This window comes from Lucilia sericata, unplaced genomic scaffold (genome assembly GCF_015586225.1).
Source record: "Lucilia sericata isolate MDLA Ls3-8-SP2 unplaced genomic scaffold, ASM1558622v1 Contig000599F_arrow, whole genome shotgun sequence".
NCBI classification, from domain to species: domain Eukaryota; kingdom Metazoa; phylum Arthropoda; class Insecta; order Diptera; family Calliphoridae; genus Lucilia; species Lucilia sericata.
The window spans coordinates 103,195-117,391 of record NW_023994606.1 but is presented as its reverse complement, the minus strand read 5'-3'; the positions used below and the strand labels follow the sequence as shown (position 1 = coordinate 117,391).

The window sequence follows — 14,197 nt, the reverse complement described above, 5'->3', positions numbered from 1 at the left end:
CCCTATGAATTAAGTACATAAAAATTGTATGTAAAGGTAACGATTGGAGCTAGAATATTCAAACAAACAACTTTAACATCCATGTAAACATTTGAGTAATAAATGTATAGGGGCGTGGCACTGCCCATATGAATTAATTCCAAAAAATTCGAATATCTGTAAAACCATTAGAGCTAGAATGCTCAAATTTAGCACGAACAACATTGAAAGTAATGTGAAGAATCATAAGAAATAAAAATAAAATTCGACAAAATTCTTAATGAACCAAACTCTCATCCGATAATTAACCTGATATTCATAGTAATATCGGTGTATGTATACAATTCAGCATAATTAATTAACAAATAAAACGTGTTAGTAAATGTCGGAAGACTTGATTCATAAAGACCTAAGCTCGTTTATAGGGCAGCTTTCCCAAATTTATGATTGTAGGTATATAAGATTCGGCATAGCCGAATATAATACTTTTACTGATTAAATGTTGAATTCAATATTCAAATGCTTATAGTAAAATTATCAGTAAAATCAATGAACTCATTATTGAATTTAAATGAAATGTTTTACTATATTTCGCATTTCTCGTTTATTAACTAATCAGTGGCTAAATCTTACTTTATAAATATAAAAAAATTAAATATATAATATAAATGCAATAAATAATTTTGAAATAAATAAAAACACATCAGTTACAGTTTTACTCTTCCTAATAAATAGCAATTGATCGGCATAATGAATTTTTATGGTATTTTATTTGCTATAATTTCAATACTTCAGACTGTGGCTGTAACTACAGGTAAGAGAAAATGTTAAAGTTCTAAAAGAAAAAATAAGACATGAGAGCCGTTCAAATACTATAAACTGGACCTTTTAACAAAGAAATTCTATTAATAATTTTATTTCATTCCTTCAGCCAATCCCGAAAGTTGCTTCGAAGTTCTCAACAAATATTCTGCAGATGAAATCAAAAAGATTTTCAATATGAATTTAAGAGACACTATCCTAAAACAGCCTGCCAGTGATATACTAAATTGTTTTCTAAGTAAATCTTCGCACGGTGATGCTTCCGAAAGCAAACAATTATTTGATATCTATAAAAAGCTCGAAGAATATAAACGTGATCCTTCAACACCATTAGATAATGAAAAACTAACTAAGCTCGTGTCAATGGGTCTTCCCTTTAAATTGGAAAGCTCATTAAAGGCTAAACTTAAGCAGGGTAAAACAATTACCTTAACTGAAGTTCAAAATCTGATAATGAATGAAATTGAACTGAAGGGCGAGTACACCACTTACCGACAACATATTGAGAAGGAATTACATGAACAAGAAGTTCACGATAAAATTAATATAATCGGTTGGATAGTAGGTTGATCGATTTATCGTCATCTTACAATTAACATTTATCAAAAAGTCGAATTTCCAAAAAAAATTCGGAAAATATTTCTTTAAAAATAAAATCTATTTAATTATAAATAATGTGAAACCTTATTTATGTTTTGTTAAAAAAAATGCAAGTGAAAGTGTTGTAAATTTAAAAAAAGCCAGTAGAGTGTTAAAATTACTAGCTGAAGGGGACCTTATATAGGGGGTAGGGTCAATTATGTATCGATACTTATAAAATATGAGAGATTTTTGGGTGGTATGAAACATATTTGTGTGGAATTTCTTCGCTGTACTCGTATTTTTAATACAGCAATGAGCGTTCAAGTCTTTTTTTAGGGGACCTTATTAGGGGAGGGTGTGTGTTTCAATAATGGACCAATCCTCATAAAATTTAGCAGAGACATTTTGTCTTGTAACAAACTTATTTATGTATGTCGAATTTCATCGATATGCTCGCATTTTAAAGCCATTAATGAGCGTTAAAGTAAGTTTCTAAAGGGGACCTTATGCGGGGTTTTGGACCAATTATGTACCGATCCTCAAAATATTTTGTACAGAGATTTGGCTTGTATGAAACATGTATTGTGTCAAGTGTCTTCGCTGTATCCGTACTTTTAAGGTAGTACTGATAGTTAAAATCATTTTATGAATGGGACCTTAAATGGTGGGTAGGGTCAATTATGGACCGATCCTTATAAAATTCTACAAAGAGATTTAGGTTCCTATAAAACATGTTAGTTAGTTAGTTAGTAGTAGTTAGTTAGTTAGTTAGTAGTTAGTTAGTTAGTTAGTTAGTTAGTTAGTTAGTTAGTTAGTTAGTTAGTTAGTTAGTTAGTTTAGTTAGTTAGTAGTTAGTTAGTTAGTAGTTAGTTAGTTAGTTAGGTTAGTTAGTTAGTTAGTTAGTTGTTAGTTAGTTAGTTAGTTAGTTAGTTAGTTAGTTAGTTAGTTAGTTAGTTAGTTAGTTAGTTAGTTAGTTAGTTAGTTAGTTAGTTAGTAGTTAGTTAGTTAGTTAGTTAGTTAGTTAGTTAGTTAGTTAGTTAGTTAGTTAGTTAGTTAGTTAGTTAGTTAGTTAGTTAGTTAGTTAGTTAGTTAGTTAGTTAGTTAGTAGTTAGTTAGTTAGTTAGTAGTTAGTTAGTTAGTTAGTTAGTTAGTTAGTTAGTTAGTTAGTTAGTTAGTTAGTTAGTTAGTAGTTAGTTAGTTAGTTGTTAGTTAGTTAGTTAGTTAGTTAGTTAGTTAGTTAGTTAGTTAGTTAGTTAGTTAGTTAAGTTAGTTAGTTAGTTAGTTAGTTAGTAGTTAGTTAGTTAGTTAGTTAGTTAGTTAGTTAGTTAGTTAGTTAGTTAGTTAGTTAGTTAGTTAGTTAGTAGTTAGTTAGTTAGTAGTTAGTTAGTTAGTTAGTTAGTTAGTTAGTTAGTTAGTTAGTTAGTTAGTTAGTTAGTTAGTTAGTTAGTTAGTTAGTTAGTTAGTTAGTTAGTAGTTAGTTAGTTAGTTAGTTAGTTAGTTAGTTAGTTAGTTAGTTAGTTAGTTAGTTAGTTAGTTAGTTAGTTAGTTAGTAGTTAGTTAGTTAGTTAGTTAGTTAGTTAGTTAGTTAGTTAGTTAGTTAGTTAGTTTAGTTAGTTAGTTAGTTAGTTAGTTAGTAGTTAGTTAGTTAGTTAGTTAGTTAGTTAGTTAGTTTAGTTAGTTAGTTAGTTAGTTAGTTAGTTAGTTAGTTAGTAGTTAGTAGTTAGTTAGTTAGTTAGTTAGTTAGTTAGTTAGTTAGTTAGTTAGTTAGTTAGTTAGTTAGTTAGTTAGTTAGTTAGTTAGTTAGTTAGTTAGTTAGTTAGTTAGTAGTTAGTTAGTTAGTTAGTTAGTTAGTTAGTTAGTTAGTTAGTTAGTTAGTTAGTTAGTTAGTTAGTTAGTTAGTTAGTAGTTAGTTAGTTAGTTAGTTAGTTAGTTAGTTAGTTAGTTAGTTAGTTAGTTAGTAGTTAGTTAGTTAGTTAGTTAGTTAGTTAGTAGTTAGTTAGTTAGTTAGTTAGTTAGTTAGTTAGTTAGTTAGTTAGTTAGTTAGTTAGTTAGTTAGTTAGTTAGTTAGTTAGTTAGTTAGTTAGTTAGTTAGTTAGTTAGTTAGTTAGTTAGTTAGTTAGTTAGTTAGTTAGTTAGTTAGTTAGTTAGTTAGTTAGTTAGTTAGTTAGTTAGTTAGTTAGTTAGTTAGTTAGTTAGTTAGTTAGTTAGTTAGTTAGTTAGTTAGTTAGTTAGTTAGTTAGTGTAGTTAGTTAGTTAGTTAGTTAGTTAGTTAGTTAGTTAGTTAGTTAGTTAGTTAGTTAGTAGTTAGTTAGTAGTTAGTTAGTTAGTAGTTGTTAGTTAGGTTAGTTAGTTAGTTAGTTAGTTAGTTAGTAGTTAGTTAGTAGTTAGTTAGTTAGTTAGTAGTTAGTTAGTTAGTTAGTTAGTTAGTTAGTTAGTTAGTTAGTTAGTAGTTAGTTAGTAGTTAGTTAGTTAGTTAGTTAGTTAGTTAGTAGTTAGTTAGTTAGTTAGTTAGTTAGTTAGTTAGTTAGTTAGTTAGTTAGTTAGTTAGTAGTTAGTTAGTTAGTAGTTAGTTAGTTAGTTAGTTAGTTAGTTAGTTAGTTAGTTAGTTAGTTAGTTAGTTAGTTAGTTAGTTAGTTAGTTAGTAGTTAGTTAGTAGTTAGTTAGTTAGTTAGTTAGTAGTAGTTAGTTAGTTAGTTAGTTAGTTAGTTAGTTAGTTAGTTAGTTAGTTAGTTAGTTAGTTAGTTAGTTAGTAGTTAGTTAGTTAGTTAGTTAGTAGTTAGTTAGTAGTTAGTTAGTTAGTTAGTTAGTTAGTTAGTTAGTTAGTTAGTTAGTTAGTTAGTAGTTAGTTAGTTAGTTAGTTAGTTAGTTAGTAGTTAGTTAGTTAGTTAGTTAGTAGTTAGTTAGTTAGTTAGTTAGTTAGTTAGTTAGTTAGTTAGTTAGTTAGTTAGTTAGTTAGTTAGTAGTTAGTTAGTTAGTTAGTTAGTTAGTTAGTTAGTTAGTAGTTAGTTAGTTAGTTAGTTAGTTAGTTAGTTAGTTAGTTAGTTAGTTAGTTAGTTAGTTAGTTAGTAGTTAGTTAGTTAGTTAGTTAGTTAGTTAGTTAGTAGTAGTTAGTTAGTTAGTTAGTTAGTTAGTTAGTTAGTTAGTTAGTTAGTTAGTTAGTTAGTTAGTTAGTTAGTTAGTTAGTTAGTTAGTTAGTTAGTTAGTTAGTTAGTTAGTAGTAGTAGTTAGTTAGTTAGTTAGTTAGTTAGTTAGTAGTTAGGTTATATATATTGAACATATTAATGCCTGTTTCAATTGTATTCCGTTTCCGCTCGTACGGCGTTATGTTTAAATTGTAGACCGATATTGCCCATTTTTAAAACCAAACGCAACAAATTTATTTCAAAAATATTTCCGGCTCATAGTATGCTGATTGTAACAAACTATAGAAAAATACTCTTAAAATACCTTCAAAAGTGCACTTCAAATAAAAAACACTTTTTTTCAGAAAATAACTCGGTATTTATTACTGAAACAATTAACCCAGTCTATTATTTAATAGCTGCCCTCATATTTTCTTATAAATAAATTTAATTTCTTAACGAACGTACGAAAAACAAAAAAACATTGAGAAACCTAATTTCTTGACAAACACTTCAAAAACTTATAGCGACCCTAAAGGTGTTTACACACATCCTTATCCTTTAGAACAAGCATTCATTTATTCAAGCAACCACCTATTATTCATTCAAAGACATCAAACAAACACACAAAAAAATCAAAACAATTCAAGAAATTGAAACGTTTTTGGAAGAAAAAGAAAAAAGCAACAACAAGCATAATTACCTTATGAATGAGCAACAAATAAGAACAACAATAACACTTAAGAACCAGCATATATGGTGGCCAGCAAGTCTAAGATGTCGAGGTGTGTCGTGGAAAAAACAAACAATAGAATTTCATCTCAATATAAGGGGAGGGCATTGAAATGAGCTCTTAAGGTGTTTAAAGTGGGTTGGTTTTTAATAGAGAACAATGTTTTTTTTTTCAAGATTTTATTTATAAATTACATTTGTAGGGTATATGTATGAAATATATACAGGTACTATTGAAGGCTTAATAATAGTTTTGCATACAATTTTTAATCAACTTAATGTTGCAAATAAGTAATTCAAAATTATTTTAAGTGCATAATGATAGAGGTAATATACATACATAGTTATTTTTTTAAATATTGTTTTATGCGTTACGCCCTTAAATAATAGTTTCTCACCCTTCATTTCTCGACTCGATATAATGTAATTAAAAACAAGACATTTACACTATCCAACTTAAATATGGGGAGTATTATCAAATGGACAGACGGACATCGTTTTTCTTGGGGTCTTAGTTCTACTATTATGACAAATTGACTTTATAAAAGTGTAATAATAATAATCTGGTGGACTGCTTTGGACCAGTAGGAATCCGTTGTTACATGGATGGCTCTAAATTAGGGGACAAAGTAGGGCTTTGAGGACTCAGAAATATACCACCGTTTACCAAATCATAACACAAGCTTCCAGAAGTCCGAGCAATAACGGAATGCGTAAATTGGATTAGAATAAATGTGGCGCCCACAGCGCTTAATATATTTACCGACAGTCAGAAGGCAATTTGAGGCGATATCAGATGGTAGAATTAAATCTAAGACCGAATTGGGTAAGAAAGCTTTAACCGAATAGTCTCCCAGAGGTAAGTTTTACATCTTATGGGTGCCAGCTCACTCGGGAGTAGTCGGCAACGAAAGAGTGAATGTAATAGCTTTAAAGGGACGGGAGCTCGAGGCAGTTAACCAGACACACGCAAAACCATCCAACGCAACAAATGCTGAACTAAAAATTTGGGTGGGAGAATCCCATAAGGCCTCTTGGAGTAATGAAACGGTGGGTAGATCCATAAAGTTCCTATGGGCTGACCCTGATGAGAGCAAGACGAGAAATCTTCTCAAAATGAGCAAGTCTCAAGTTGATGGTACGTATTCTGAGTGGACACATAGTATTAAGAGCACATCTATGCAAAATTGGGCGTGCAAATTCGAATGAATGTAGACCATGTGGAGAGGTCAGTGAAACTCGAGAGCAATTTCTTTGCCACTGTCAGACATTCGTCGAAGTTAGATTCAAGTATCTTGGAAGTATGTCATTCTGGAAATAACATTCCCGACTGACACTGATTTGGAGGATTCTTAGGAATTACGTCCAGGAAACTGAGTTTCTGAACACTGAACATTTGTTATACCCTAAACCACTATAGCGGGAAGTGTATTATGTGTTTGTGCTGATGTTTGTAACGCATTAAAATATTAGTACTTACACCTTAAATTATACCGATCGACTCAGAATCACTTTCTGAGTCGATTTAACGATGTCCGTCCGTGTGTCCATGTTAACGTTGTTATCAAAGTATAGGTCGCAATTTTCAAGATAATTTGATGAAATTTGGAATACACGTTTGTTTTGACAACGTCTATTGAAAATGGTTAAAATTGGTCCGTTATTTCACCTTTTGAGCTCATAATTATGTATAATATAAATATATCTCGGTGAAAGTTCGCACAACTAAGTTTTATACAAGCCTTGATGACCTTGCCAAATTTCGAAATTATCAGACTTCATTTGACCCTAGCCCCCCTACAAAACCCCCTTCAGAAAGTGCCTTAAATATCCGCAATCCATTTATAAACACTGTTATTGCAATGAAATTTAGCACAGATAACTATTATATAAATACAAATCTATCCAGCCCATTTTATCGGGATCGGTCCACATTTGCCTCTTTTAGAAAATCAGTTTTTCGTCAATAAATTGCTTAAATAAATCGGAATCGGAAGGTAATACTGAAGATAAATGTTTTATTATGAGAAATAAATAACATTTAATATTCATAACTGGTGTAGGGTATCATATGGTCTTCTTCTTACTTGTTTTTTTCATGAAAAGGAGCGCACAACAGGCCCGATAATGGCCTAGGTGTATTTTTTCGGATTTGATGTAGTATACATCCTCCTATCAACCTAACCTAAACTATGATCAGAAAATGATGATTTTTTGATCATGCAGAAGAGTCATAAATGACTCGAATGTGATCAAAAATTACAAAATATAATAGCTGGGAATTATTATTTTCAAATTCCATTATTAACTATTAACAATCTGATCAAATCATAACTTCGACTTCATGCTTTAAAATAAAAAAAAATAATTTTGTTTTTTTTAAATTTTATTTTATTCGTTGGTATAAAAAATATATATAAATTATTGTTTTTAAGTTTATTAGATATATAAAAATAACTTATAAATTACTAATTTATGTATAATTTTACAAAATATTCTTAATTTTTTAAAACATTTTAAAATGTATTGTGTAATTACAAAATGTTATAAAAATATAAAACTATATTATTATTGTTAATTTCTGTTTTGCTTAAAATTATTATTTATATTTATTATTAAGTGTAATTTTTTTATAAAATAATATCACAAGTGTAACTTAAAGAATACTCATTTTATTTTTTCTTAAAATTTAAAAATGTTAGACAATATTTTTTTGAGCCTTAGAATTTAAAACTTAAAATTACAAATTTTTTTTATATAAAAAAATATTAATTTACAAGATATGATTTTTTATATATATAAATCAGTTGATTTTAAGTTGTTAGTTTAAATCAAATCTGAAATATTATTGTTTTAAGGAACAATACATTATGTTGTGATATTTTATTTTAGAATATTTTCCTGAGTTTTTTTTTGAGGAAAATATCTAATTTTAGTTTTTAATTTTAAATTTAAGTATAAAAAATATATTTTTTAAGTACACAACCGCAGTTTGTTTTGTTTTTTAGATGTGTTTTATAATTTTTGTACTTTATACTTTTTGTTAAGGTTTTAAGTTTTAAGTTTTATTTTATTTTTTTTTTTTTTTTTGGGCAGAATTGCTTAAAAATTATTGGTAGTGTGGTAAAAATTAGCTGATTGTTTTTTATTTTAAAATTTTTTGTTAAAATAACTACAAAACTTATAATATAAATTAATATTAAATTATAATTTTAAATATGACTAGAGTTCACACTCGTTTTTGGGGAATTTTTTAAAATTAAAATTTAGTTTTAACTTAAAATACTAATACTGCACAGAATTCGCCTGAATATTTTTTTAAAAAGTAATTTTAAATTTTTAAACCAAGAAATTATTAAATTTAAAGAATTTTTTGTATTTTTTGTAAAACTATAATGAGATCTTAAAAGAAGCTGATTTTTTAAGTTAAATTTAAATTTTGAAAAACTTATTAAGAAAATTTTTAAATTATTGAAAATATCTAAAGTAATTTTTGATTAGTTCTCTTATTCAAAACAACTTGTTCTTAGACTAGTTACCTTGTACATTACCTTATCATTTTCACTGCAATATGCTTATTAGTTTAACTCTCTTTTTTCACATTTTTACTCTTGTTTTCTCTCTCTCTCTTTAGTTCTTGCATTTGGTTTCGTTGCTTATAACTAATGACTAGAGCTTTCACACTCGTTTCTTGGGTTTTAAACTAAAGTTTACTGTTACATAAACTTTAGCTAAAGTTTTAAAATTAAACTATAGTTTTCTTTATGTAGATTAAAGAGTTATGTTTAAACTCATAACTTACTAACTAAATGACTAGAGTTTACACTCGTTTTTCTCTTTGGTTTTAACTAAAATTAACTGCAATTAGGACTATTTGTAACTATAATTCCGGACTCTTAAGCTTAAAATGACTAGAGTTTAAAATCTTTGAATAAATCAAGTTTAGCAAGTTTTGCTAAAGGATTATGAAAAGAAGTTTAACTAAACTTTGTTCAATTTTTTTTAGAAAAATTTTAAAATTTGCTTTCTTAAAACTAATGACTAGAGTTTAAACTCTTTGGTTTTTTGAAAAGGAATGACTAGAGACAAACAAATTTTCAAATTTATGAAAAAATTTTAAATTTTAAAGGGTTTTTGGTAAAACTAATATGACTAGAGTTAACACTCTTTTGTTTTGAATTAGAAATGACTAGATAAATAAAATTAAAAACTAATGACTAGAGTTAACACTCTCTTTGGTTTTGAAAAGTAATGACTAGAGTTAACACTCTCTTTGGTTTCGGTAAGGAATGACTAAAGAAGTACCAAAACTTAAACTAAACTTAAACGGTAATTCAAAATTTGACTAGAGTATAAACTTTTTGGTTTTTTCAAAAGGAATGACTAGAGAAGTATGGTTAAAGAACTAATAATTAAACTTTATTATTCAAATCAATATTCGAATAAAAAGTTTATTACTGAAGTTCCCGTTTCTTTAAACTAAAACTAAAGACTAGAGTTTATGCTCTTTGAATTATGTTTTTAAAATTTTGAATACGATTCTAAATTGAATGACTAGATTAACACTCTTTGGGTTTGAAAAGGAATGACTAGAGTAGAACTTAAACTGGTTAGTTAAAATTTTTGGTAAATTTAAACTCTTTGGTTTTTTTCAAAAGGAATGACTAGAGAAGTATGGTTAAGGAACTTTAGCAATATTCGATATATGAACGAACAATATGAAGTTCCCGGTTTTGAACTAAAACTAATGACTAGAGTGTATGCTCTTTAGAATGTCTATTTTGAATAAAATTCTCTTTAAATAAATCGTTATTCTACGCTTAAAACTAATGACTAGAGTTTACACTCGTTTTTAGGTTTTTCTAAGAAACTCTGGGGACTAGAAAATTTTCCTGACTAGAAAATGCTAAAATCTAAATTTAAAAGTTAAGTATAAGACTAGAGTTTACACTCATTATTACGTAATTTTAAATTAAAAAGATTATGAATTTGCTAAAAATCTATAAAAAGAGATAGAGTCAAATAAACTAGAAAGAGAGAGAGAAAGAATGATAAGAGAATAGTAGAGAGAGACTAACACGGATGTAGTAGAGAGAATTAGCAAGTATAGACGAAATGATAGTTCGAAAGAGAGAGAAAGAATGATTTATTTAAGAAGATAAGATAATAGTAGAGAGAGAGACCTAACACGGGTGTAGTAGAGAGAATTGGTAGATATAGACAACTAAGCACTGATGAGGTAACAATGTTATTTTCCTTGAAATGATAATTCGGAAGAGAGAGAAAGAATAATTTCTTTAGGAAGATAAAAAAATAGTAGAGAGAGAGAGACCTAACACGGGTGTAGTAGAGAGAATTGGTAGATATAGACGTCTAAGCACTGATTAACTAAGAATCTTATTTTCCATGAAATGCTAATTCGTCAAAGTCAAACGGGAAAATGTATCGTAGAATAAAGGAAAATGTTTATTTTTATTTGGACCTAGTATTTACTCGATATTTATGATTAAATTTTGAATATTTTTACTCAAATCGGAAAGTTTAACCTCTTGGGCTTTGATAAACAAATAAATTTAACTTTACAAAAACAAAAATAGTTATTTGTAACACAAACAAATGTTTTCTTTAACATTGAGAAAATATTTTTGAAAAATTTAATAAAAATTAAAAAAACAAAAACTTAAATATTTTGAAAATTTATTAAAAATTCAAAAACTCAAAATTTAAACATTGAAGCGAAACAAATTTCAAGAAAAATCTTTAAAATTTCAAGCGGACAAACGATAAAACAATGGAAATATTAAAAATTGAAATTTAAAAAATTTTGGGAAAATCTTCAAAAATAATTTAAATTTTCCAGTTAAGAAATTTGAAAATTCAATCAACAAACATTTTTTAAAATTAACTTTAAATGTTAAAGTTTTAATGGAGTTTTCAAATTTAACATAAACATTTTTAATAAAAGTTTTAACATGGAAAATTAATGGAACTGGAAAAATTAATTAAAAATTTTAAACGATTTTATAAATTTAACAGAAACATTTTTTAGTTAAAATGTTAACACGACAATTTTCAAAATTTAACAAAACATTTGAGTAAAAATTGTAAACTTTATAAAAAAAATTCAACATTGAGAAAACTTGAACTGGAAACAATTGGAGTTGGAACACGTTGGACAAATTTAATAGAAATCAAAAACAAGGACCAAAAGTTTTATAGAAAATATTAAAAATTCTACAAAACAAAACTGATTTATAACAATTTGAGTAAATTTTCAAAAAAACTAGAAAATATCGAATAATTTTTTTGATCGAACAAGTTGTTTTGAAATTTCGTTAAGAAAGTAAATTTTAAAAATCCTTAAAATTATTAGTTTTTTTTTTAAGTCTAAAATTAAAATAAATTTATAATTTCCGTTTTGTTTTTTCAATTGGGAAAAAAGTAGAAAAATAAATATTCTTTGGTTTTTGAAAATTTTTAGCTGTAGTTTTCATCCCATTTTAAAGGATTTTAAAAATAATTATTTAAATAAAACTAATTGTATTGAAATTGACAAAACTAAACAACCCTAAAATTATATTATGTATATATATACAATTTGTACATTTTGGGAAAGAAATTCACCTGCTAGTATTGCTTATAACCCCTTATTAAAAATAATCATTACTAAATTACCTGGTTTAAATTGTTACTCCCTAATGGGCCAAAGTGGTGTGTTGTATAACGGAGGCACAATTACGTAAATTGGTTAAAGCGGCCGCTGCTATATTCTCTTCTTCGGTTAAACCGGTCTCTATGATTTGCAAACGTCCATAGCCTTGCGATGACGAGGTAGAGCTATAATCCGACATAGTTTCATCTTGATCATCGTATAGAGGGGGTTGTTGCGTTTGATGGGTATTATATAAAACTTCAGGCTCTTTAGTTGTTAAGGGGGAGGTGGTGATTTGTGCTATGGTGGTTACTGGTTGTTGCTGGTGTATGGGTGAGCAGTTGGCCGATGAAGTTGTTGTAGTATTCTGAGTATCTTCGGATTTTTCTTCTTGTTGTACTGCTGCAGCTTTTGGCTGATGTGTCAATTGATGTTTTTTGAGATAAGCCTGACGTTTGAATTTCTTGCCACAGTCTTGACAATTATATATAGTTTCAGAATCCTCCGATTTTTTACTCGATTTCTGTTCCTTATTCTCTTTTTTATTAGATTGTGTGGAACCGGAACCTATAGTTGCCACTGTGCCATCTTTACGTGGCTTATGCCAACGCCGATGAGAAGCCAAATTAGCAGGACAATTAAATTGTTTGCCACATTCGGGACAACGATATTCGAGTAGTACAATACAGGCACAACGATGTTGGGCCAAACCGAAAGCATCATCAAATTTAATGCGACACAATTTGCACACATAATCACCTATAACATTTTTAATGGCAGCCAATTCGGCTTTAGTTTCTTCGGTTATTTCTACGATATTGTATTTGGGATCAATATCACCATTGCTATACTGCATGCTGCCATCGGTGATGTCTTCTAGGGGGCGTATAATGGTACCCGATACTGGTGAAGAAGTTTCTTCATCGAATTTAAGTTTTCTAGTGGCCTTATTGCTGCGATTATTTTTTGTGCTGTTTGCGGCTGTTGAAGTCTGATTTTTGCCTGTTTTGGGTGCTGTATCCGAAACTTTAATAGGTTTAGCTGGGGTATTTTCTACCAAAGGTTGTGGTTTATTATTATTGTTGTCAATCTTATAGATTTTGGATTGTTGATTCTCTTTGCTATCGCTTTCAGCTTCTGAACTGGTTTCTGAGAATTTTCTCTTTTTAGTGGGTGTCAAGGGTGGGGTTATGGGCTTATTATGTTGTTGCTGTGTTATGGTGATGGTAGCTGTAGTAGTGGTGGTGTTGGTTGCTGCACTGTTAGTGTTAACAGCATTCTCACCCTCACCGATCATTTGACATTGTTGTACCAATTCATCGATGATTTCATCACTTGCCTGGGAAGCAGTATCACTGCAGGGTTCAGTATAAATCTCGGTGAAATTGGCCGCCATGGGCACTTCACATTCCAATTGAGGCGACATAGATTTTCTAGACAAATCCAATGGAATTTCACATTTAGTTTTAATATTCAAATAACGACTGCGATATTTGGGTGGCAGCGAAGCCACTGTGGTCAGCAAACCCAAACCATGAGGCATGCCTCCTATAGAATGGGCATAGGTGGCATTGCTAAGCATTTGTAAATTATGTTGCGTTACGGTAGCCATTGTTTTAAAATTTGCACTTTTTTTGTACCGGCTTTTCGTTTCAAAATTTTCTTTTTATTTTAATAATTTCCAAATAAATTTTTTTAAAAAACAACGAACACAAATTATTTTTAACACTTTTTTTTTACAAAAACATTTAAATAAATTTAAAGCAAAACTAAAATTAAGTTTTAAAATATTGCAAAAGTCTTTGTTAGACTTGGTTGGTTGTACGGCGTTAGCGATTTAGAGTAGGTGGTTGCAGTTGTTGTTGGGGAGGTAAGGAAAAACTAAAACTTAACAAAAATATATTTTTAACAAAACGTTGTAGAAACAAAAAAAGATTTTTATTATTTTGTGCTCGTTCGTTGTGCTCTATGCGACGTTTTTGTTAAGAATGACTAGAATTTTATCCTGTCTGGCAATTTATATCAAAATGCTAGTGAACCCTTAGTTAGAAAAATAACAAATAAACAAATGTATAAACAACCCAAAAGGGAAAAAATCCTACCAAAAACCAACTAATACAACAACGACCTTCCAACCAGACAAACTGAAACACACACACACACACAAACATAAATTCAGATACAACAAATTCAACCCCCATTTGAGACGGCGTTGTCCTTTTAGCCAGACAATCATTTAGTAAAACTCAAATATTAGTCACCCTTTTTTATTTTAAATACATTTCACACTCATTCACACACACACAAA

At 28.8% G+C, this 14,197-nt stretch overlaps 2 protein-coding genes across 2 annotated transcripts; one reads left to right on the top strand and one right to left on the bottom strand.

Annotated features, from left to right (window-relative positions):
- Window positions 1-647: 647 nt before the first annotated feature.
- Window positions 648-1,483, top strand: LOC119606545. The gene is made up of 2 exons (XM_037960088.1): window positions 648-793; window positions 911-1,483. The coding sequence occupies exons 1-2, from the start codon at window positions 730-732 to the stop codon at window positions 1,369-1,371; spliced, it is 525 nt and encodes a 174-aa protein (XP_037816016.1). The 5' UTR covers window positions 648-729; the 3' UTR covers window positions 1,372-1,483.
- A 10,411-nt stretch (window positions 1,484-11,894) lies between these two features.
- LOC119606546 (B-cell lymphoma 6 protein homolog) lies at window positions 11,895-13,445 on the bottom strand. Its single transcript, XM_037960089.1, has one exon. The coding sequence runs from the start codon at window positions 13,430-13,432 to the stop codon at window positions 11,933-11,935; it is 1,500 nt and encodes a 499-aa protein (XP_037816017.1). The 5' UTR covers window positions 13,433-13,445; the 3' UTR covers window positions 11,895-11,932.
- Window positions 13,446-14,197: the final 752 nt, after the last annotated feature.

Excerpts from the sequence above, each read along its gene's own strand:
- LOC119606545 (XM_037960088.1), top strand. The coding sequence starts at position 730 with ATGAATTTTTATGGTATTTTATTTGCTATAATTTCAATACTTCAGACT. Across the intron at positions 794-910 it reads GACTGTGGCTGTAACTACAG|CCAATCCCGAAAGTTGCTTC; the intron begins GTAAGAGAAAAT and ends TCATTCCTTCAG.
- LOC119606546 (XM_037960089.1), bottom strand. The coding sequence starts at position 13,432 with ATGCCTCATGGTTTGGGTTTGCTGACCACAGTGGCTTCGCTGCCACCC.